Source organism: Sciurus carolinensis, chromosome 3 (assembly GCF_902686445.1).
Source record: "Sciurus carolinensis chromosome 3, mSciCar1.2, whole genome shotgun sequence".
Taxonomy (NCBI): domain Eukaryota; kingdom Metazoa; phylum Chordata; class Mammalia; order Rodentia; family Sciuridae; genus Sciurus; species Sciurus carolinensis.
In genome coordinates, this window is record NC_062215.1 from 144,950,644 (window position 1) to 144,976,626 (window position 25,983).

The 25,983-nt window shown below is 38.3% G+C and overlaps 2 protein-coding genes across 3 annotated transcripts; one reads left to right on the top strand and one right to left on the bottom strand.

The window, feature by feature from the left end:
• The first annotated feature begins 511 nt into the window (after positions 1-511).
• Positions 512-25,983, top strand: Coq10b (coenzyme Q10B). Of its 2 annotated transcripts, XM_047547748.1 has the most exons (6): positions 582-668; positions 10,025-10,082; positions 10,384-10,533; positions 12,704-12,896; positions 22,137-22,238; positions 24,939-25,983. In XM_047547748.1, the coding sequence occupies exons 3-6, from the start codon at positions 10,409-10,411 to the stop codon at positions 25,104-25,106; spliced, it is 588 nt and encodes a 195-aa protein (XP_047403704.1). In that variant the 5' UTR covers positions 582-668; positions 10,025-10,082; positions 10,384-10,408; the 3' UTR covers positions 25,107-25,983. The 2 variants fall into 2 exon arrangements, with proteins under 2 accessions (XP_047403703.1, XP_047403704.1); XM_047547747.1 differs by lacking the exon at positions 10,025-10,082 and having other exon boundaries at positions 512-668.
• On the bottom strand, positions 14,896-15,327 carry LOC124981393 (UPF0729 protein C18orf32). The gene has a single exon (XM_047547749.1). The coding sequence runs from the start codon at positions 15,160-15,162 to the stop codon at positions 14,932-14,934; it is 231 nt and encodes a 76-aa protein (XP_047403705.1). The 5' UTR covers positions 15,163-15,327; the 3' UTR covers positions 14,896-14,931.

A 25,983-nucleotide genomic window follows, 5' to 3' on the forward strand; every position in this document is an offset into this window, starting at 1 on the left:
TAAGTGCAGCAGGTATTGTATTAGACAATCATTAACGAGCACACACTGCCAGGCTTCACAGCATGGAAGAAGATGGCATGACGGGCTCAGCACTTATAGGTTTGGACAGTTACATAATTAACCAGACCTTGGGCTCCCTTTGACTCTTGGGCGGGGCTCACGTGCGGGGCCTCGAGACCGGAAGTAGGTCCCCAAGAAATCCGCTGCCGTTGGCGAATTCCGGAAGGAATTCCAGCGCGGGAGGTGGGGCGAGCGGTCACCGTGTTTTACGTAAGTGCGCGAGGGCGTAGCAGGAGCCCGGATGGGGATTGGGGGTGTCCTGGAGACCGTGCACCCCTCTGATTGGCCGTGAGGGGGACCAGGCGTTCACAATCCGCCCTACGGCTGTGAGAGCCTGCGTCGCCATGACACTATCAGGGAGGGAAGAAGGGGCGGGTCTAGGTGCACAAGGGGCCAGCCGATTGGCTGGGAGGCGGGGGAGCCGGTCAGCCCGCCCGGCTTGAGGGCGGCGCTGCGGACCTAGTCCGGGTGTTTGCGACCGGCTTCAGAGAGATAATCATGGCAGCTCGCACCGGTCAGAGGGCCCTGGCGAGGATGGTCTCGGGGTGCCGCCCCGGGTTGGCGACAGCAGCCGCGGTTCCGGCGCAAAGGTCTGCGCGGAATGTCAGGTAATAAACAAGGGGGGCGCGGGGACGAGAGCTGTTTTATTCCCGGGCCTGCTGAGTGGCGAAACAGGGAGATTTTGGGGTTGAGGAGGAGCCGGACCCCGCGGGTTTCCTTGTCTCTGGAGAAGTGTCGGCATTTGAGGGGCTCAGGCGCCGCGCCCCAGGCTGGCCGGCTGGCTGGTGGTTCGGTCTCTTGGCGACTGGCTGCCCTCGCCAGCGGCGGTGAGGCATTGGCGGAGCGGCTCTGGACGCCTCTGAGGAAGCCGCTGAGCCACAGGTGTTTGGGGGCTCTTCCGGTCGCCTTCCCTTAGACCTGTTGCGGCCGCCGGAAAGTTTTCACTTTGCGCGGGGCCTGGGAGTGTAGCTCAGTGATCACGGACTAGCATCGCAGGCTCCTGACCCTGGATGCGATCCCTACTATCGCGGAAACACCACGACTAACAAAGAGCCTTTGCGCGAAAGCGTTGCTCGCTGCTGGGAATTTGGGAGTTTGTGGCCTAGCTATGAGCCCCCTTCTATTCCCCCTTGCCAGGTGATCAGGCGCGTTTTTCCAGTGGAGTTTTTTGTCTCCCTTTGTGGCACCAAAACTAAATGTAGCCAACGAAGAGGACCTCTTTTGATTCGATCCGTTCCCCACTCCGCTGTAACTCAGAGGTCTTGTAACCTTGTACAGGGTCTGTCTTTCCTGGTTGGTTCCTTTATTGAGAGGTGGGGGTGGAAACGGAGGTGGAGACATGAAGGATACCCTACTTTTACTAATTTCCTTTTTACTAATAACATTGTGAAGAATTGTACTCGAAAATTAGTGTTGAAAATGAATACATATTTATACAGAATGGGATGACGTGAGAGAGCACAAATCTGGCTGACCCCTATGCCATTTATGTTCACTGAAGAATTTTAAGAAGTAACAGTAGCACACCTCCAAATCCTTTTAGACAAATTGGGTAAAACAAGTAAAATCAGAAATTATTTACTCTTGCTTTAGGAAGTAACCTTAAAAGGTAATTCTAAACAGAACACAACCTCCTCATACTTTAGATCTGCTTGTGCTCCTCTTACAAAATACTGGTTTGCAAATAAAAGTGTTATATTAACATAGATTTTGGCCTTTATAATAGAGTATTTGAGAGAGTAGTATTGGAAGAGTACTGGTAAAAAAGAAGGGAAAAAGAAGTCACGTGGTACAAGCCTGTAATTACAACTACTCCTGAAACTGAGGCGGAAGGATTGGAAGTTCAGTGTTTGGACAGTTTAGGGAAACCCTGTCTCAAAATTTAAAAATTAGAAGAGCTGAGGATGTAACTCAGTGGTAGACCTTATCAGATTGGTTTTGATCTCTAGTACACAAGGGGGAAAAAAGTTGTCTTCAATGTCGTACAGTGATCATTTCATGTTTATCTGTATTTATGACTGTATGGCTCTTCATATTGCAGTTGAAAACTTATTTTGGTGCTGGGGGTGGAACCCAGGGCCTTGCACATGCTTAGCACAGGGTTCCTACCACTGAATTGTACACTCCTAACTCTAATATTGATAGTGTGTGAAAACAGATGTGTGATATAGGGCACTGAACCATAGCATGATAGCACACTGATTAGGAAACTTCTTAGTTTGCTTTATACACAAAAAATTTGGGGTGCTGGGGAAGCCATATATGAATCTGCTACAAAACTGTATGCAGTGAAAAGTATGCAAGTTACTCAATTCACCTCTTTAGAAATAAAGATCTTACTTTTTTCTTTCTTTCTTTATCTTTTTTTTGGCAGGGTGGAGGTTGGGGGAGGAATCACCTGAGGACCTTGCACATACTAGGCAAGCACTCTACCACTGACCTACATCTGTAGTCCTATTATCTTTTTAAAAGTAAAGACTTTTCTCAGAGAAGCTGCCTTTTCTGATACTGATTTATCAGAAAATTATTAATAACTGGACATAGTAACTACCACATGATTAGCCTCCAACAACAAATAACAAGGTACCCATGGGATGCAGGAAGTGGAGAAAAGTAGATAAAACTTATAACAGTTGGAAGATAACTAAAGAATGTGTAGGTTTTATATATTAAATTTAGTTTTTGTAATCAATCTAGCTAACAGATATCAGAAATCATTTTTTGTGTGTGTGTGTGTGACTTATTTTTTAAGGGAGAAGCTTAAATCACTGCCTAAAAATTTTATTTTCACTGCGCAGGACTGGGGGTATGGCTCGATGTTAAAGTGCTTGCATAGCCTGTGGGAGGCTTTGGTTTCAATCCCCAGAACCACAAAGTAGTAGTAGTAGTAGTAGTATTAATAATAATAATAATATATTATTCCATTGTTTTGCTTCATTAAGCAGAGTGACTGTAGTTCATTATTTGTATAACCTCACCTTTAAACAAATTCAAAAGATATACCAAAAAAAGTCACAATAGGCATCTTTCACATAACAGAAACCATATTTTAAAAGATTTTTGGGAACCCATTTATAACACTCTTCTAGGAAGACAATAATCTAAAGTGGGTATTTTGTTTTTGTTATGTTTTTGGCTAAAATAATATAGCTGTCTTTGAAATGTGCTTTTACCATCACTTTAAAATCAACTATTACTTTGGTGTCATAGAAAACTTAAAATTCACAAACCCATTTTACTTTTCCATATTTTCATTCTTAAACTTTGTTTTTATAGCTGTATACATAAGAATCCTAGATAAGTTCATACAGTTTATATTGTTCGTTTCCATTACATTTTAACAGTCATGTAGTAATTAATTTAACCATTTTCATTGACCTCTATTTCATTGCCTCTAGAATAAGCCCATTCAAATTGTACATGTGTGGTGCTAGGAACTGAACCCAGGTCCTGTTAGACAAACATTCTAACACTGAGCTAAATCCCCAGCCCTCTTTCAGTTTTTTGTTTGTTTGTTTGTTTGGTTTTTTGTTTTGTTTTGTTTTGTTTTTTTATGGTGCTGGGGATCGAACCCAGGGCCTTGTGCTTGCAAGGCAAGTACTCTACCGACTGAGCTATCTCCTCAGCCCCTCTTTCAGTTTTTATAAACAACTAATTGTTCAAAACATCTTTTTTATTTTTTAATTTTTTTATTATGGAGCCCAAATTTGGTTTCCTTTTAATTGTGTTGCTTTTTTGCATTTTGAAGCCATATTCTCAGGTATCCTTTAACTCCTGGCTGAATATTCTCGATTTCTTCAACTGTTCCTTATTCTTTATATCCTTTGGATTCTCTCTTGTTCCTCATCTAAACTGTAGGGTCTCACTGTCCTTCAAGAAATGTTATTTATGTATCCATAATACTTATATAAATCAAATATTATATATAATAACATGAGATTTCTCAAGGTCTCTGTTTTAGTCAACTTTGTGGTGCTGTGACCAAAGTACCTGACAAGGGCAACTTAGAGGAGGAAAAGTTTATTTTGGCTCATAGTTCTGGAAACTCAATCAATGGTCAGCGGAGTACACCGCTTTGGGCCCAAGATGAGGTGGAGCATCATGACCAAAGGGCTTTGTGGAGGAAAGCTGCTCACTCATGGCAAGGTCAGGAAGCAAAGACAGGAAAGGTGGAAGGAGCAGAAGGAAAGATGAGCCCCTTCCAGGGCACACCCCCAGTGAATCCACCTCCTCCAGTCATGTATGCCAGCCTATCATTACCACCTGGTTAGTCCATTCAAACTAGGATGAGCTGGCTAGGTTATAGCTATCATAATCTAATCATTTCACCTTTGGCTATTTCTGCATTAACACAGGAGCTTTGGGGGGAATACCACATATCCAAACCATAAAATTCCACTGTGGCCCCCAAAAGATCATGTTCATTTCACAATACAAAATGTTTTTAATTCATCTCCAAGAGTCTCATAGTCTTAACAGTTTTAGTATTGCCCAAAAGTCCAAGTCTTAAGTATCCTCTGAGACTCAAGGCACACTCTTGGCTCTGAAAGATCAAAAGCAAGTTACAGGGAGAGACAGAGGCACAGAGAAAAGGAATGGTGCTGGGCGTGGTAACGCATGCCTGTAATCCCAGTGATTCAGGAGGGTGAGGCAGGAGGAGGATCCAAGTTCAAATCCAGCCTCAGCAAACTTAGGTCCTAAGCAACTTAGCAAAGCCCTGTGTCAAAATAAAAAATAAAATGGGCTGGGGATGTAGTTCACTTAAGTGCCCCGGGGTTCAATCCCCAGACCCAAAAAAAAAAGAAAGAAAGAAAGAAAGAAAGAAAAGAAAAGAGAGAGAGAGGCAGAGGGGCTGGGATTATGACCCGGTGGAGCACTTGCCTAGCATGTGTGAGGCACTGGCTTCAATTCTCAGCACCACATAAAGATAAATGAGTAAAATAAAGGTCCATCAACATCTAAAAAAAATAAAAAGAAAGAAAGAAGGAAGGAATGGGGCCAAAGCAAAACCTAATCCCAGCTGGGCAAACTGTTTTTGTAGTTCCACCTGGAGTATTTGGGTCATATGGTGACAAGATATAATTTCCAAAAGGTTTGGGCGGATCATGCCTTTGGTCTTGCTGGTTGCAGCACACATGGGCTCTGTTTCAGCTTGGCACTCTCTGCAGCCAGCAACTTTTCTTGGCAGACAGTCGACATTACTGGTATTTCTTAATTTCTGGGGTCTCCATTCCAGTTTCAGCTTCACTTCACAGCTTTACACATTGCCTGCTCAGGGGCAGTCTGCAGGGATTCTGACCCTACTGAAATCAGCTTTGAGATGAAACTAGATTTCCCTGCTTCTCCTGGCAAATGGGGTTTGTGCAGGCTGCAGGCCTCACCAATTTCCTTCTGTGTTCTTGTCTGGCATATTTGAAGAATAAAACGCATGGACAGTAATGAAAAGGAAGAGAGAACAGAGTAGGATTTATTTAAGTGAGAAGAGATAAAACTCCCGTGGTGTGGGAGAGGACCTGATAGTGTTACAGGAAACTGAGGCAGCGTGAAGGACCCCACCTATTTAAAGTCAGAAAGATTTCAGACTGTAACAGGCTTGAGTTTATTGAAGGGATTGGAAAAGGGGAAGGGGACACTTTCAAGTGAAAGAGTGGGTCCTCCCAGAGAGGAGAGGGACAGTGTGCCTCTTCTGCACTCTAGTTTTATTGGGGATCCCAGAGAAGTTTCCAGAGAGTCCCACCCAGGTCCACCTCTTGACTTTTGACGGATAGCAACATTATATGAGACTTTCAAGTTCCCACTGCAGTGACAACTCTAGGGTACTTTGGCCCATGCTGACTGATTCTAAATGAATCACTAATCATACATTTTTACAGAGTTTATGGTTAGGAGGAATTGTACTTATCTTCCTGAGTTCCAGGATCTGGTCTGTAAAAAGAGTCACAAAAAGAACCCCCTTCAGGGTAACTTGAGTTTCACTTATCAGCATTGTTTCAGGCCTGCATTTCTCCTGCAGATTACAGTTTGGTGAGGAAAACGACATATCCTATCCACTTAATCTGGGCATGGCTGCAGGTAAATTGCTTCTTAGAAAAGAAAGCATGTACAGGTCAGCACAGTGGGCCCATTTTTTAGAACTACTCCTTTAACCTTATGTTCCTATCACTTGCATCAGTCTGCCCCCATCACTACTATACTTTGCCTGGTCTCTCAGCCCTTCTTTTGAAATTATGGTGGAAGCCACTATAACCCCTCAACTCCAGGATCCTGTCTGTATTCCTATAGAACTAGCACTATGTGTATGACATCAAGGCCTGCTGGAAGCTTGCTCAAGAACTGGGCCCCCCGAAATTATGGCTCTAATAGATTCTGAGTGTCTGGGTAGCTGAACAGGGTGAAAGAGCTTACTAGGCTCCCTTGTATATGCGGGGCACCCCATGATATCTTCTCAAATAAATTTTTCCTTCTATACTGTGAACCTTTAATGGGTGTGGCCTTAACAAGTTTCTAATATGCCCTCAAGCCATCTTTTCTGTTGTTTCTTTGAAGTACTTAGCATCTCTTTAGTGGCTGTAATCTTGTTAACAACCATATCATCCTTGGCCCCAGTTATACAAGTATTTTTCTGGTATAACTGAAAGGTTTTCCTTCTAGTTTTTAAAATCTTCAACTCTGCCTTTTCCCCCCCCTTTGTGTGTGTGTGTGTGTGTGCGTGTGCGTGTGTGCGCGTGTGTGTGCGCGTGTGTGTGGTGCTGGGGATCAAAATCATAGCATCACACATGCTGGGCAAGCACTCTACCACTTAACTACATCCCCAACCCTTCAGCTCTTCTTTCTGTTCCTCATTCTCACAGTGTACCTGACTCAAGGCTGATAGCAACATCCGTGCCATCTCCTGAATGCTGTGCTGCTTTGATATTTCCTCTGCCAGATTAATTAGTCCCATCACCATTAAATTCACCTTCACTAAAAGTCTCAGGACATGGACAACATGTTCTTTGCCAGAATATAACACAAGTGGTGGCTCGTTGCATTCCCAGAAGAGTATTTGTTCCCCTGTGAAACCTCATGAGCACAGTTCTTATTCCTGATGGCATTTTGGTCTTCTGAGTTCCCACCAGAATTACTCATTAAGCTCTGCTGCAGCTGGGTGTGGCAGTGCATGCCTATAATCCTAGCAGCTCAGAAGACTGAGACAGGAAGATCACAAGTACAAAGCCAGCCACAGCAACTTAATGAGGCCCTACGCAGCTTAACAAGGCCCTGTCTCAAAATAAAAACTAAAAAGTGCTGGAGATGTGTCTCATTATTTGAGCACTCCTGGGTTCCATCCTCGGTACCAAAAAAATGAAATAAAATAAAAATTAAAAAGCTCTGCTACAACATTCTAAGGTTTTTCCATCCTGCATTTCCAAACTTCTCAAAACAACTCCCACAAATAATTTCCAAAGACTTCTGAACCACAGGATCAAGTTAGTTACAGTAACAACCTCACTTTTGATATTAATTTGTTTTAGCTGACTCTACATAACTGTGACCAAAATATCCAACAAGAACACTTGAGAGGAGGAAAAGTTTATTTTGGCTCACAGTTCTATAGGTTCAGTCTTTGGTTAGCAAAGTCCACTGCTCTGGGCACAGAGTGAGGTACAGAACCTCAAGGCCAAAGAACCCTATGGAGAAAAGCTTCTCTGCTCATGCAGTATCAGAAGCAGAGAAAAGGAAGGTGGAAGGGGCAGCAGGGAAGATGAACCCTTCCAGGGCACACTCCCAGTGATCCACTGCCTGCAATCTTGCCCACCTGCCCACAGTCACCATCAAGTCATCCTTTCAAACTAGGGTGAAGTGATCAGGTTCCAGCTCTCATAATCTAATCAATCGTTCATCTCCAAATATCCCTGCGTTAATGCAGGAGCCTGTGGTTGATACCTCATATCTAAACCATAACAGCTACTCTATTCCCCTTTAAAAAGGTATTTGGCAGGCATGGTGGTGCACGCCATGCTGCAGCAGGAGGATTGCAAGCTCAAAGCCAGCCTCAGCAATTTAAAGGAACCCTAAGCAACTTAGTGAGACCCTGTCTCAGAATAAGTAGAAAAGGTCTGGGGAATGTGGTTCAGTGATTAACTGCCCCTGGATTCAATCCCTAGTGCCAAAAATAATAATTTAAAGATTTGATTTAATGAACCTTCACTTCTTTTCCTCATTTGCTGGTACTGGGGATTAATGTAGAGGCATTTTACCACAGAAATACATATCCAGCCCTTTTGATTTTATTTTGAGACAGGGTCTCACTAAATTGCCCGGGCACGCCTTGAATTTGCAGTCTTCCTGCCCTAACCTCCTGAGTTGCTGGGATTATAGTTATGCACCACTGTGCCCATTGAAATTTCACTCTCATATATGAAACTCTTCAACAACTTCTTATTAAGAATAAATTTCAGCCAGGCATGATGGCACACGCCTGTAATTCTAGCAACTTAGGAGGCTGAGGCTGGAAGATCACGAGTTCAAGCCAGTCTCAGCAACTTAGAACCTAAGCAACTTAGCGAGATCCTGTCTCAAAATAAAATCAAAGAGGGTTGGGGATGTAGCTCAGTGGTAAAGTCCCTGGGGTTTGGTCCTCAGGAACCCCTTCCCCCCCAAAATTTTCAAATTTCTTTATACTGGCTAGCAGTACACACCATGATCCAACCACTGTCTCCAACATTATTTCTTGCTACTCTCTTGGCTTTCATACTGCTTCTATACTATTGGTCTTTTTTCGTCTCTGGACACTGCCAAACTCTTTCCCTATAACCTGGAATGCTATAGTAGTGTTACCTATCCCTCTCTCCCATATATACACACACACACACACACAAATGAAAATATCTTTGTATATTCATATGTGTACACACATTTATTATGTACCAACTTACCTCTTTTCTATCTGCATGGAAACTTATTTTGTGTTACATCTTAGCTGAAATAGAACTTCAGAGGACTTCCTAGGACACCCTGACTAAAGGATAGGTCCTGAGGTCCTCATTATATATTTCTACCCTTTCTTTTCTAGTACTTTTTCTTTTTTTTCTTTTTTTTTTTTTGAGATGGAGTCTTGGGGTCTTGCTATGTTGCCCAGGCTTGTCTCAAACTTCTGGGCCCAAATGATCTACCTCTTAAGTAGCTGGGACTACATGTTCACATGGTGTACTCAGCTCTTTTCTGGTACTTGTTTTGAATTCTCAACTGTAATATAATCTTCATAAGGTTCTTATTTGTTCTTTCACCATTAATCCTTAGTGACTAGTACAGTCTAACACAGAATAGGAACTCAATAAGTATGTGAACTGATAATGAATGAACAGTAGTGTAAAATAGTTATGCAATATCTCATTAGGGAAAGTTAAAATAGCTAGGTGAACAAGATATTTCTTTTCTGGAAAGAGAGAACTTTTTGCGCCAGAAGTTTCCAATCTAATTGTGAGCCGTTGTTTTTTTCTTTTCTTTTCTTTTCTTTTCTTTTTTCTTTTCTTTCTTCCTCCCTTCCTTCCTTCCTCCCTCCCTCCCTCCCTCCCTCCCTCCCTCCCCCCCCCTCTTTCTTTCTTTCTTTCTTTCTTTCTTTCTTTCTTTCTTTCTTTCTTTCTTTCTTTCTTTCTCTTTTTCTCTCTTTCTGTCTTTCTTTCTCTTGTACTGGGAATTGAACCCAAGGGTGCTTAAGCACTGAACTACATCCCCAATCCCTTTTGTGTTTTATTTTGAGACAGGGCCTTGTTAAGTTGCATAGGAAGTTCTTGAGGCTAGCCTTGAACTTGCGATCCTCCTATCTCAACGTCCCAGGTGGCTGGGGTTACAGGCATGAGCCTGGTGGTCCAGCTATTTTTAGGTTTTTTTTTTTAATTTTTATTTTTATAGACTGCATTTTGATTTGTTGTATTTTTAGTTTTCTTAATGGTGTCTAAGAAATTTTTCTTTTTCTTAGCAGACAGTAGTGGCCCATACCTGTAATTTCATTGACTGGGGAGGTTGAAGCAGGAGGATGGGTAAGTTCAAGGCTAGCCTCAGCAACTTAGCAAGACCCTGTCTCTAAATAAAAAATAAAGAGAAAATAAAGACTAGGGATGTTGCTCAGTGGTAAGGCACCCCTGGGTTCTATACCCAGTAGAAAACAAAGATTTATTTTTCTCTTTGTCTGTGTATACGTGTGTGTGTGTGTGTGTGTGTGTGTGTTGTTGTTATTTTACTCTGAAGTTACAAAGTCTTAATTTTTTTACAGTCTCTATAATTTGTGCTTCCTGTTAATTTTTACTGTCACTCTAAATCTGGTAATTTTTGTCTTTTTAGATATTTGGCTTCCTGTGGTATACTGATGAGCAGAACTCTTCCACTACATAACTCTGTTTTGCCTAAGGAGATATATTCAAGAACTTTCTTCAAAATCGCTTCACCTTTAATAAACAAAAGAAAAGAATATTCAGAGAGAAGAATTATAGGGTTTGTATATAATAATTCTACTAAAAGAACACATTCACAATTATTTATAAAGTATTGTGCCTTTTCTCTCTGGATTATTTTCTTAGACTAAACTTTGCTTTTTCTAGATTGGTTTTTCCATTGCCCTTGTAGTTTTATAAATATTTGTTGAATGATTATAAGATAGATTTAAACCTTGACATAAAATGAAAATAATATATGACCATTTCTGTATGCTGTATTTTTGGCAATTCTAGAGAGGAATTTAAACAGAGAAAGCCTCAAATTCGGTTGCTTCCAAAAGTACTTTTTTATAATTTAGGTTGTGATTGTTTAAATTACCATATCATTTTTTGGGTGAAACAGTGTTAAGTCTTTATAACCAAGAGTAGTATATATCTGACTTATTATTTGGGTTTTATTTTATAGGTATCAATGGAGTTTTTTCTTTTAAGTCCTGACATATTTTTGTTAAATTTATTTCTAGGTATTTTGCATTGCTATGCTAGTGTTTTCTAACTGGTTTTGGTTAACATAGGAAAGGTATTGATTTCTGTTTACTTTCTAACAGGCCATCTTACTAAATTCTGAATTGCTTTTCTGGATTGATATTTGTTTCACCTACCAGTTGATAAATTTGCTTAATATTTTCAGCACATATGCTCTATTTGAAGTTTTAGCTAATATTTTCAGAACAGTGGCATCTTTGTTATTTCTTACCGTAATAGAATTGCTTCTGATATTTTGTTATCTATGGAGTTAATCATATAGTTTTCCCTTTTTTGCAATTAATATTATTAGAATCGTAAAATTCTTTATATTAACTTATTCACATATCCCTAAATTAGTTGCATTTGATCATTATGTCTTTTTAATATATTGCTGGATTCTATTTATTGATATTTTTCTGAAGAGTGCCTCTGTACTTACAGGGTGTTGGTATGTAACTTTATTTTCATGTTCTTTTATAAGGTTTTCGTATTAGGAGGTTATGCTGACTCATAAAAAGAATAGGAGGAGCAGGAGTGGTGTTGCATGCCTATAATCCCAGCTCTTTGGGAGACTGAGGCAGGAGGATATTCAAGGCCAGCCTGAGCAATTTAGCATGACCCAGTCTCAAAAGTGGTAAAGTGACCCTGGGTTTAATTCCCAGTACCCCAAACAAAAACAACAACAACAAAACAATAGGCAGTTTCCTTTTCTTGTGTTCTAAAATAGTTCATTTTTCTTTCTAAAATTGCAACAGTATTACCTGCTTACATGTAAAAAATAACATGGAAGCATATAGTCTAAGGAGTTAGTCTTTTTTTTTTTTTTTTTTTTTTTTTTTTTTTTTTTTTTTTTGTGGTGCTGGAGATTGAACCCAGGGCCTTATGCATGTGAGGCAAGCCCTCTACCAACTGAGCTAAATCCCCAGCCTGAGTTAGTCTATTTTTAACCCTCCTTTTCTCTGAGTTGATTTTATGTTCTTCCACACTTTTTAAATGTATTCATTATGGATGTTCTGTTGACAATAGTAATTTTTAAGAGAAAACAAATAACAAGTTTAAATTGAGGAAATGTATATTTTTATACTTTTGTTGTACATATTTTACTTTATAATGTGTTTTTCTCATTAATGACATACTTTAAATTTCTTTGCTTTAAAATGTATATTCAATCATATTTTTAGAGTCCCATAGTAATCTTATTGTGGTTTATTAAACATTCACCTATTTATTTATTTTACTTATTAACTTAGAAGTATTGGGAATTGAACTCAGGGCCTTGCACATGCTGTGCAAGTGCTCATTAGCTATATATTCCCATCCCCCTTTTAATTTTATTTTGAGACAGGGTCTTACTAAGTTGCCCAGTTCTGCCTCAAACTTGTGATCCTCCTACTTCAGCCTCCTGAATAGCTGGGATTATAGCCATATTCCACCTTGCCTTGCATGATTAAGTACTGGCACTAGTAAAAAATTGAAAAATCACCTCTACAGGCCACATTCAACCCATGAGCTGCCAAATTGTTACCTCTGCTGTGTGTGTCTATGTAGACCCTTCTAATTTCTGTGTTGTTTTGAAGTCATTCATTCTACAATGTGTTCAACATATATGCAAAATGATTTACAAATAAGTTTTATTCACTTCAATTTAAAGTGTATGAATATATAACAAGCTGTTAACACCCCTCATCTTTTTTTAAAAGATATTCAATGCAGGAAATGTATGATGTAGTATCAGAAATGGAGAATTACAAGCATTTCGTTCCTTGGTGCAAAAAATCAGATATAATATCAAAGAGATCTGGATATTGTAAAACACGATTAGAGATTGGATTTCCACCTGTGCTGGAGCGATATACATCAGTAGTAACCTTGGTGAAACCACATTTGGTAAAGGTAATAATTCTGGTTTTTTTTTTTTTTTATTTCCCAAATAATATCAATTTTTTTTTTTTTTTACGGTGCTGGGGATTGAACCCAGGGTCTTGTGCTTAACAGGCAAGCACTCTACCAACTGAGCTATATCCCCAGCCCCCAAATGGTTGAATGTATAAAAGCATAAAAAGATGTCTGTAAAGGGCTGGATTGTGGCTCAGTGGTAGAGCACTCGCCTAGCATGTTGTGAGGCACTGGGTTCCAGCCTCAGAACCACATAAAAATAAATAAATAAATAAAGATATTGTATCCATCTACAACTAAAAAAAATTTTTTTTTTTTAATTTAAATGGCATCTTTAGGAGGGGAGGAAATGAGCCATTTCTTTTATCTCCTAATTTTGCTATTCTGTATACAATATTAGCATTATCCTTTTTTTTAAAACTGTTAAGGAATAACCACATCATAAGAAAGATCACTTGGGCCACACAAGTGAGAAATTTTTAATTTAATCTTTGCAATAGTTTTTTGGCGGGTGGGGGGTATGATACTGGGGATCCTTGGGGACACTTGACCACTGACCATCCCCTGCCCTATTTTGTATTTTATTTAGAGATAGGGTCTCACTGAGTTGCTTTTGCTGAGGCTGGCTTTGAACTCATGATCCTCCTGTCTCAGCCTCCCACTGGGATTACAGGCTAATCTTTGCATTATTTAAAAAAAAAAAAAAATATATATATATATATATATATATATAGAGAGAGAGAGAGAGAGAGAGAGAGAGACAGAATGTTGGGGGGAGATTTAATAAGTATATTTTTTAAAAAGTTAAGGAGTGAAAAGTGGTAAGAAGGTGAGGAAAGGTAGAAAAGATACAGATATGTTGAGGATTGAGGTCCTCCTGCCATGTAACAGCTCCTGTTACCTTATATTAATCATCTTCAGAGAAGAATACACCTGTAAAAAAGGAACCCAGACTTAGACATACAAAATGCAGAATTCCATGGAAATACCTTGTAGTGACCAAAGCTTTTTTTTTTTTTTTTAGTGCTGAGTATTGAACCCAGGGGTACTCTACTACTCAGTTACACCCCAACTCTTTTCATGTTTTATTTTTCAGAAAGGGTCTCCCAGGTTACCCAGGCTGGCTTTGAACTTACCATCCGCCTGCTTCAGCCTCCCACATAGCTGGGATTACAGACATATGCCACTGTGCCTAGTTAATGGCTATTTTTAAGACTGAGTTTTGTTTTGTGCTCACAGGATTTAATGGTGATATTATTTCTTTATATTTGGCCAGAGCTGAAGGCCAAAGCCAGCTCTTTGTCATGCAGTGAAGGGGCTACAACTTTCTCTTTTGGTACCAAGGATTGAATCCAGGGGTGCTTTACCACTGAGCCACATCCCAGCCCTTTTTTTTTTTTTTTTTTTTTTTTTTTTAAATTGAATGTTTAATGCATTTGTAGGAATGGAAGGAATGCAAAAGCATTATAATTTTATAACACATTAGACATGTACGTAAAAGATGTTTCATTTTTCAAAGAAGTTTCCTCTATATCCTTCTTCTCCATTTTCCTCAGAGCAATAAACAGTAGTTACTTACTCACAGATAAACTGCTCCATTGTGTTGGACAGTATTTTACCTTTATGTTTCACATCATTATCATCTGTATTATTTCACAGTAAAACTTACTCCATTCAAATTAAAAGAACCCGTAGAATTAGAGCAAACAGCAGTCAAATTCATGAGGATGAATGCTAGAGGCCTGAGTACTGAGTATTTACTGGCATAAACCTATTTATTCATATTACTAAATCAGCAATAATAGAAATAAAAGCTACTATAATGAAAATGGAAACCAGGAATGAGGTCATTAAATATAACTAAGTACATTTTAAATATAAATACCATGTATTTTCTGTTAAGTATCAGATAAATAAACTCTCTATCCAAAATCCTAGTTTCAGAGAAAAAGGTCAGAGACAATTACAAAGAAGGTGCTTCGTGTTATCAGGTCCATTTTAAAAACAACTGAGATCCTTTGGGAAAATTGCGTTAGTCTTTTTTTTTTTCATAGATTCCTGTTGGTCCTTTTGTTGGTAATCCATTTCTGTCAGCATCCTTAAAGTCTACTTTGCCTTTGTTTTTATCATTGGATTCTTGTACAGCTTTTCTAGGCCATATGCGACTAACAAAAGGGGAAATCATAGGGTATATGTATGGCTCCAGGAATTTTTTGTAGATCCAGAGAAGAACAGGAATGACGATACAAGGAATGCACACCATTGTCCCAGGTTCAAGTCCCTAAACGTGAGGCCAGGCGGGGTGTATCGGGAGCGCAGGCCGCCACAAGGCGCCGGGCAGGGCGGGGAGCTGAGCCACGCACCGGCTGAGGATCCTGAGCGCCGCCGGGAGGAGCCTGCGGAGCTGCTCAAAAGCGCCGCGGGAGCGCGGAAGACAGAGCCCACCTTCCGGCCCCTGCCCCTGCCAGGCGCACCGAAGCCCCCAGCCCTTTTGTTTTTATTTTATTTAGAGACAGGGTCTCTCTGAGTTACTTAGGACCTTGCTAAGTGGCTGAGGCTGGCTTTGAACTTGTGATCCTCCTGCTGAGCCACTGGGATTGCAGACATGTGCCGCTGTGCCTTCAACTTTCAACTGTGCTCTTTGTTTTATTAAATCTGGAAGGAGTGTACTGTTTAGTGAAGCTAAGACCCTGGAGTCTAGCCTGTTTCAGTCTCAAAACCTGAACTTCATTTAAAAGTTTGTGTGCCCATTCTGGGACTTTGCCATTATTAAAAATGTTTTCAGCTATTTTCCTCATAGTTTTGGAATTTGTAACCACTATACTACCTTTCTTATAATTGCTAACTTTTACTGAGCTCTTTTTAATGCTTTAATTACTCATGTAATTCTCACAACAGCCCATTGAAAGTCAAGTCTTATTATTCCTTGTCTTCTAGAGCAAATTAAAACTTGGAAGAGTTAGATAACTTGCTCAGAGTCAAAGAGCTAACACTTTAATTTAGTCTGTCCAAAACCAGTGAATTATAATCTTAAGATTTTATTGTTCTCTGACCTCAATCTCTTACCATTCAAGCTCTTACAACTTTTTTTTAAATGCAGAAGATTTTTTTTTAAATTTTTATTTTATAATTTTTTTCATACATGTATGTAGGGAAATAATGTCTGTCTCATTCTACCATCCTTCCCCTCCCTAAGACCCCACCCCTCCCCTCATTTCCCTCTGCACAATCCATAGTTCCTTCATTCTTCCCTACCCACCCCCGACTATGGATCAGCATCCACTTATCAGAGAAAACATTCGACTTTTGATTTTTTGGGATTGGCTTATTTCACTTAGCATGATCTTCTCCAGTTCCATCCATTTACCAGCAAATACAGTAATTTCATTCTTCTTCAATACTGAGTAATATTCCATTGTGTATGTGTACCACATTTTCTTTATCCATTTATGTGTTGAAGGGCATCAAAGTTGGTTCCATAGTTTTAACTATAGTGAATTGAGCTGCTATAAACATTGATGTGGCTGCATCACTGTAGTATGAAGATTTTAAGTCTTTGGGTATAAACTGAGGAGTAGGATAGCTGAGTTAGATGGTAGGTCCATTCCAAATTTTCTGAGGAATCTCCATACTGCTTTCCAGAGTGGTTGCACCAATCTGCAGTTCTACCAACAGTGTATGAGTGTACCTTTTTCCTCACATCCTCACCAACACTTATTGCTTGTGTAATATATATATATATATATATATATATATTTTTTTTTTTTTTTTTTTTTTTTTTTTTTCTGTACAACACTTTAATAAACCAAAACAAAAAGCACTTCATGGTGTTTGAGTGGAAGTCTTAAGATCTAGAGCTGGCACTTTTATCTTCTGTTTTTTCTGTTTGGTATCTTCAGCATCTTGTAATTACTTGATTCTGGGCAGGGAACTATCTGGTTTTAAAATGTTTCAATGTAACAAAACGTTCCACCACAGGTGAACCATATTGAGAATGCCTGAAGACTAGGAGGGGTTCTGGGAACCTTGGATCTTCCATAGTCATCCCTTCACTTCTTTCCTGTCCTTCTCCTGAGTGACCCCACTCCCTTGGGGTCTGTAGCAACCATGGTTGACCTCTCCTGACTCTAAACCAGGTCCTAGACTTAAAGACAGTTTGAACTTTGATCCCTGTTTCTCTTAAATGGTAGTGGGACATCACTGTTGGACACATGGGATAAAAAATACTTTAGAATGTCTCTATTATTGTTTGTATTCTTGATAATTGCCATTCTGACTGGAGTGACGTGAATTCTTAGAGTACTTTTGATTTGTATTTCTCTAATTGCAGGAGATGATGAACATTTTTTCATGTTGATTATATTCTTCTATGAAATGTCTGTTCAGTTCTTTAGCCCATTTATTGATTGGGTTATTTGTATTTTTGTGTTGACGTTTTTTGTGTTCTTTATATATCTTGGAGATTAGTGCTCTATCTGAGGTGCATGTGGTAAGGAGTTTTTCTCATTCTATAGGCTCTCTCTTCACATATGGATTGTTTCCTTTGCTGAGAAGAAGCTTTTTAGTTTGACTCTACCCCATTTATTAATTCTTAATTTTACTTCTTGCCCTTTAGGAGTCTTGTTGAGGAAGTCAGGTCCTAAGCCAATATGATGAAGATTTGGGCCTACTTTTTCTTCTATTAAGAGCAGGGTCTCTGTTCTAGTGCCTAAGTCTTTGATCCACTTTGAGTTGATTTTTGTGCAGATGAGAGATAGAGGTTTAATTTCATTTTGTTACATATGGATTTCTAGTTTTCCCAGCACCATTTGTTGAATAGACTCTCTTTTCTCCAATGTATATTTTTGGCATCTTTGTGTAGTATGAGATAACCATATTTCTGTGGGTTTGTCTCTGTTTTCTCTTTTGTACTATTGGTCTACATGTCTATTTTGGTGCCAATACCATGCCATTTTTGTTACTGTTTCTCTGTAGTATAGCTTAAGGTCTGGTTTTCTGATGCCTCCTGCTTCACTCTTTTTGCTAAGGATTGCCTTGGCTATTCTGGGTTTCTTATTTTTCCAAATGAATTTCATGATAGTTTTTTCTTGTTCTATGAAGAATGTCATTGAGATTTTAATAGGAATTGCATTAAATGTGTATAGTGATTTTGGTAGTGTGGCCATTTTGACAATATTAATTATGCCTGTCCAAGAACATGGAAGATCTTTCCATCTTCTAAGGTCTTCAAGTGTCTTTCTTTAGTGTTCTATAGTTGTCATTGTGGAGGTCTTTCACCTCTTTTGTTAGATTGATTCCCACGTATTTTATTTTTGTTGAGGCTATTGTGAACGGGGTAGTTTTCTTAATTTCTCTTGCAGTGGATTTGTTGCTTATGTATAGAAATGCATTTGACTTATGGGTATTGATTTTATATCTTGCTACTTTGCTGAATTCATTTATGAGTTCTAGAAGTTTTCTGGTGGAATTTTTGGGATCTTCTAAATATAGAATCATGTCAACAACAAATAGTGATAGTTTGAGTTCTTCTTTTCCTATTCGTATCCCTTTACTTTCTTTCGTCTTTCTTAATATTGCTCTGGCTAGTGTTTCAAGGATGATGTTGAATAAAAGTGGAGAAAGAGGGCATCCCTGCCTTGTTCCACTTTTAGAGGGATCTTGTAACTTAAATATTAGTGTTTCATGCAGCATCTAAATAAAGAACTCTTAAAAAAACATCCTAACCACTTTACCCTTGGACTTTCTTACCTTCTCTGGCTTCTTAAAATATACAGGATAAAGTCAATCTCTTTATCATTGTACACAGACCCACTTACTCCTCCCCCTGCCTTACTGTACAGGTATACCATACATCTTAAAGTTCCATGAATGCACCAAACAGTGCTTATTCCACAGGTCTGTGCTTTGGCATATTGTTCAATCTTCTACCTATAATGTACTTCTCTCCTTGCCTATTAATCCTTCAAATTCCAGCTGTCTGGTTTTACATTCTCCTTTCTTTTCATGTAAATCATTAGTCCTACCTCAGTGATTCTTCTGGGCTTTGTATATACTTTATTTCGGTCATATATTTTTTCAGCTGGGTTTTTCTTTGACATGTTTGAGCAACTTGAGGGAAGGGGCCTGTCTTTTCATTTGTGTCCTCAGCACTACAACTGTAGGAATCATAGTCCTTTGATATGAAGCTCTCACTACCTGTATTCTTGGGCTATTGAAGATCAGAGATGTTCATAATAACCTGTTATTTTCAGTACATCTGAGGAGAAAGGAAAGTATTTAAAAAATCTTCTTAATAGCCTTTGTGATATTGCTATCTCAGTTTTATGATGCTTAAGGAGATTAGGAACCCTAAAAAAATTCACACTGTAGCTGGGCATAGTTGCATATATCTGTAATACCAGCAACTTGGAGGCTGAGGCAGGAGGATCGCAAGTTTGAGGCAAAACTGGGCATCTTAGCAAGACTCTGTCTCAAAATAAAAAATTAAAAAGCAGTGGGGATAACACTCATTGGTAAAGTGCCCCTTGGTTCAGTCTCCAGTACAAAGAAAAAGAAAATTTTACACTGTATATATCTGATTCCAAACTGCTTTTCCATTATAATAAGCTGTATCACTTTATATACAAGTTTATTTTTACAAATATAATTGAGAATAACCCAGAACTGTGTATACTTAGCTTTCAGTTGTCCCTGAGTTCAGGTTTTAGATTTTAATATCTAATACATGTTTGTAAAATACAGTAATAATCATTCTAACAAAAGAACAACAGAAGACATGTCACAAGTCTGTGAATTAACTGACTAAAATGTACCTATGACTTAATATGTCAGTAATTCTAATCTACATGAATGTGTAACGACCAGAAGCCCTTGGAAGTGTCCAGATATAACAGGGACAACAAACATTTCAAAGAATCTTACTTCCTGGTTTACAATATAAACATTTTGTTTGGGTTAGTTTATTTGATGGACTTGGTCAATTTACCTAGAACAACCAGCAGAAAGTCATTATCGTAACAGCTGCTTCTGTGTTAGATATCATTTCTGTTTGGAGTAAGGTCTTTGGCAATATCATTCATGTCAAAACATACCAATAAAAATCCATGTGTCCTTGGACTACATCATTGGTATGAGTGCACACTGCCATATTTTGTATAAAAATAGTCAGAGAGGGAGGTGTTATAGTATTTCCAACAGCTGTTTTTCCTTCAGTGTTAAGTTTCCTGTAAGCTTCTTTTGTGATTATAAAGAAGGGCAAAATGTATTATCTTTCCTATTTTTTCACAGTACTGGGGATTGAAACCAGAAGAGCTTTACCACTGAATTACTTCCTCAGCCCTTTTTAGGGTCTCACTGAGTTACACAGACTGACCTTGAACTTGGTGATCCTCCTATCTCACATCCTGAATAGCTAGGATTATAGGCATGTACCACGATGCTCAGCCAAAACGTATTATCTTAAACTTAGATTACTGAAATAATAAGATTTCATTATAGTTTTTTTTTTTTTTTTTTTTTTAGATACGGTCTTGCTAGGTGGCTAGGTGGCCTTGAACTCCTGCCTCAGCCTCCCCAGTAAGTGGCACTACACATATATGCCACGATGCCTGGTTTGTTATAGATTTTTATTGGTATTAAAAATTAGAGAGTTGAATTGGCTGTTATTGAACTATACATGTATGGCTACAAATTTGTTTCTCCCCAGTGATTTAGCATAATATGATTTAACTTGGCTATCAGTTAATAGCTAGTATTTTAATTACTATTATCATCTAAATAAATTTTTTTCTTTCCTTTTTTTTTTTTTTTTAGTGCTGGAGATTGAACATAGGGACTTGTGTATGCTGGGCAAGCACTTTGCCCCACTGAGCTGTATATCCCCAGCCCTATAAAAATTTTTTAACATTCACTGGTTTCCATTTTTCAAATTAAAATAATGTTTATTTTTATAAACACGTGAATGGAGCACATAAATACTTTTTTAGCTTGGGTGCTGCTGACCTTTTTATACATGGTATAATTATTATACCATGTTACTGGCAGGTAATTCACAATGGTAATTCATTCAAGAGAATGTAGATGAAGAGGAATTTAGAAATGAAACTGTAAAAGATTCTCTGCTTTGGCTTCAATATCCAGAGATCCCAAATTTAGTCAGAGAAAGGGTCCTGTGTTCTTTGTTTAGGGGAACTATAGCTGGGAAAGAAAAAGTGAAAAAATATTTGGAGGAAAAACAGTTTATCTATGCAAGTCCTGATTTTACTAATGTATGTTTGTAGTGAGGACAAGGACATTCTAAACTCTTGAGGGGAATCTGTCACCAAAGAAAAAGGATAAAGGAGCTTGAATAATGATTTCAGGATATGCCTAAGGAGCTGAAACCTTAAAACTTGAGGAGGAAATTGTATACTTTGAAACAACATTTTAAAATAATCTGTTGCTAATGGAAAGTGATATGTATTCTTGAGGTCAGTTGTTTACTAGTGTAATAATGCCCATAACGTCTGAGGGTTTTAGATAAAGAAGCTGTACTGGGTGGGTGCCACAGGACTGTATTCCCAGCTACCCAGGAGACTAAAGTAGGAGTATTACAAGTGTGAGGTCAGCCTGGGCAATTTAGTAAGACCCTGTATCAAAATAAAAAGGACTGGGGATGTGGCTCACTGGTATAGAGCACTCCTGAGTTCAATCTCCAATACCACCAAAAAAAAAAAAAAAAAAAAAAAAAGTGAAGGAAAGACTTAATGTGATTAACAAGATAAATTTGGATAAAAGAGAATTATAGAATTGTTCTAACTGTACCAGGTACCTTATAACCATTTCAGCCATCTCATAGAAATGGTATACAGCAGGTATTATTTTACATTTTAAGGAAATATGGTACAAGGGTTTAATTTGTTCAAGATTGTTTATAAGTGGTATATCTGGAAATAAGCTTCTGAAAAATCATTTCCTGTTGTACTGCTAGAGAAGAGGAATCTTAAGTAGTATAATGGGTGATAACTGTGGAAGAGAGCAAAACTGTCAGTCTTAGGAATTTCAAAAGGGAAGAAAATGACTAATTTTGGTTAAGAAGTTACTTCCTAGTATCACAGTATTAGATATCTTCATCTCCTGTGGTCTGGTCTATAAAAATAATTACTTTTCAAAGAAAAATCAGTCATGGTAGAGTCTTGTAAATCCCAACGGTATTTAACTGTAGTTTTTTGTTTTTGTTTTTGTTTTGTCTTATTCTAGGCATCCTGTACTGATGGGAGACTTTTCAATCATTTGGAGACCATTTGGCGTTTTAGCCCGGGTCTTCCTGGCTACCCAAGAACTTGTACCTTGGATTTTTCAGTAAGTCTCTCATGAAGTCCTTGATTTGTTTCACATATAAAGTGAAGTTAGTACTGTAGTTATATTGTATGCATAGAGATTACTGAAGCTCACTTTTTAAAAAATCTCAAATTTTTGAGTATTGATTACATTTTTCTGTACCAGCGCTATGAACATTTTTTTTCCTGTTTTAATCTTCCAATGCTGAATATTTATTTCTTCTATTTTTTTCTACACTTTACAGATCCATAGATTATAGGATATGTGCCTGGGCTGGGGATGTAGCCCAGGGATCAGTGGTAGAACAGTTATCTGTATGTGTGAGGTGGGTTTGATCCCCTGTAATGCAGAAAAAACAGAAACAAAAAAACACATGCCATGAGTTTACTACCAGCTTAGTATCAGTTGAAAACATTTAAATTTAGTAACAATTTAAAATTAATATCAAATTAAATCTATATATTGTATGTTAGTTGTAGAAATGAAACATAAAGGGGAAATTAAAATTTCAGAATCTAGGAACTCATAATTTTCTTCTTATCACTTTAACAGTAGAAAACTTAAAGCCCCCTGTAAATTTTTCTGTCCTTGTAATTCAGGAACTCAGGCACTGAATCTTTTTTTTTTTTTGTACTATAGATTGAACTCAGGGTTGGGTGCTTTATCACCACTGACCTATATCCCCAGTCCCCCCTTTTTTTTTTTTTGAGACAGGGTCTTGCTAAGTTGCTGAGGATGGCCTAGAACTTATAATCCTCTTGCCTCTGCTTCCCATATTGCTGGAATTACAGGTGTGTGCCACCATACCCGGCTCAGGTGTTGAATGTTAATATATGGTGGTGATCCAGGGGTGTAGTGGTACACATCTGCAGTTCCAACAACTCAGGAGGCTGAGGCAGGATGATTGTTTAAGTTTGAGGCCAGCCTCAGCAACTTATTAAGACCCTGTCTAAAAATTAAAAAAGACTAGGGATATAGCTAAGTTATAAAGCACCTCTGGTTTCTGTTCTTAGTGATGGGGAGCTAGGGTTGTAGCTCAGTGGTAAATTGCTTTAATACCATGCAGAAGGCTCTGGGTTTAATGCTCAGCACTGCAAAACAAACAAAAAAGAAATGGTAATAGCTTCAGTAAAATTGTTTTATTTTGTTTTCAGCTCTTTCTCATGAAAACATTAGTAGACATAGTATACTCAAGGTCTTGGGTTCAGCCTCCAGCAACCCTACCCCCCTGCCCCCCCCCAAAAAAAAATTAGCGGACCTTTGTTTTAAAAATATTTTTAGTTGTAGATGGACATAATACCTTAATTTTTATTTATTTTTATGTGGTGCTCAGGATCAAACCCACATACCTGCTAGGCAAGCACTCTACCACTGAGCTACAATCCCAGCCCAGATTAGTGGATTTTTTTTTTCTTCTTAGACTTTATTTTTAAATAAAGACAAATTTTTAAATAAAGACAAATATTTTTATTTATTTGATTTTATGTGTGCTGAGGATTAAACCCAATGCCTCACTCATGCTAGGCAAGTGCTCTACCTCTGAGCTACAACCCCAGCTCACTAATGGACCTTAAATAGGACAACTGGGGACACTTGAATAACGTCTGTATAGATTATAGTACTATTATCTAGAAATAGTAATTCCCTCTGTTAATTTCCTGATTTTGACAGTTATACTGTGATTTTATAGGGCATTAAAGTGGGAAAATGTGGGTGATGGGTACATGAGAATTCTTTTTACTAGTTTTTCAACCTTTTTATAAAAATAAATTTATTTCAAAATGAAACTTTGTGCTTGGGAGCATAGCTCAATGGAGACACTGGGTTTGATCCCCAGTACTTCAGGGGGAAAAAAAAAGGACGGAAAGTTAAAACATTTTAAAATTTAGAAGACATTTGGTCTTTAAAAAACTATTTCTCAAAACATTTGCCTTGAATTCTATCTAGAACAATGAGAGAGTATAAGTAAAATTCTAAATCACTGGCTACTTATAAGATTGAATCACCTGCCCTTTCTGCTTTGTGGTGAGTCATGCATGTATGCACACACAGGAGATCTCCTTGCTACTATTTATCATTGGAATGATGCCTATGAGAACAGTCACTTGCCCTCCTTATTCCTTTTGTGAAGTAGGATGGATCTAAGGAGGGGTACATTAATAAGAACAGCAAAAGTTTTCTAGTCTTCTCCAGCTTATTCAGATGTAGAGTGTTAGCTCTGTTTTCTTTTTTTTCTTTTTCTTTTTTTTTTTTTTTGGGTGCTGGGGATCGAACCCAGGGCCTTGTGCTTACAAGGCAGGCACTCTACCAACTGAGCTATCTCCCCAGCCCCGAGTGTTAGCTCTGAAATGAGATTCATTGGCCTTGTTTTCTTAAATTTATTGTGCCAGCAGTTGTTCACAGTGCAATAAAGATGATTCCCTCTTCTGATGGTTGCTAAAATCTCACCTCAATAAATCCACACAACTACCTTAGATATCCAGGTCACAGTGTAAACACCTTGTCCTAAGTGGAAAGTTAGCAGAAGAAAGATCGTCTTTTTTTTTTTTTTTTTCCTCTTTTTTTTAGATGGTTGATGGACCTTCATTTTATTCATTTATTTATATGTGGTACTGGGAATCAAACCCAGTGCTTCACATGTGCTAGGCAAGCGCTCTACCACTAAGCCACAACCCCAGCCCCAAAGATCTTTCTAAAACAATTTTTAACATTCTCTTACAGATTTCTTTTGAATTCCGCTCCCTTCTACACTCGCAACTTGCTACACTGTTTTTCGATGAAGTTGTGAAACAGATGGTAGCTGCCTTTGAAAGAAGAGCATGTAAGCTGTATGGTCCAGAAACAAGTATACCTCGGGAATTAATGCTTCATGAAGTTCATCACACGTAAAGGAAAAAAAGAACTGGTGTCACCTTCATTTAATTTTAGTTCACTTTTAGGAGCTCCATTGAAAATTTGCACATAGAATATGGACCCACTTGTACATAGAATTATTTCTTCAATCAAGTATAATTCAAAGTAATGCGTACCTCAACAGGTTCTACATTTATGATAATGGGATATCATCACTATTGCCAGAATATTGACATTATTCTTCTGTACAGAAGTTGAAACTGTAAATTCAATTTTTTAAATTATCACCTTACCTGAAAGAGGTTAGTTGAGATACTCCCTCAGTGGAGCATCTCCATATATATTAATCATATCATGTTTAAGTTATTACATTCAGAGTATTTGTAACTTATTGCTATAGGGCCTGCCATATGGCCTAGAATATTTGAGTAATCATCATCCATTTAAAGTAAAACCTTTGATTTAAAATTCTGTTAATGAAGGTTCCCACTTCACTTTTTGGCACTTTTGGTAATTTTAAATTGTTCTTGTGGTTAGTAGTAGCTAATTCACTGTTATAGTGAGGTTAGCCCCCAGGTAAATACTGAGGGTGTTTGTTTGATTTGGTGTTTTGTTTTGTTTTGTTTTTGGTGAGTGGTCCAGAGCTTTATGGTACTTTTCCAGTAGTTTGCAGCCTTCTCCCAGGTTCTCTGGCTGCTCTTTCAGTATTGCTAATCACGCGTCAAATTTTGTCTACCAGAGTAAGCAACAGATGAAATAAGTTGGTTGATATATCTCCAGCACTATGCATCCCTATTTTCTATTTATTGTGTGTACTCACTTTCAGTAATATAGTCCAAACATATTTTTTTAAATAAATGAATATAAGGACTGAAGTAGTAACTTAATAAAGTTAATTTGTCTATTTTTTGTA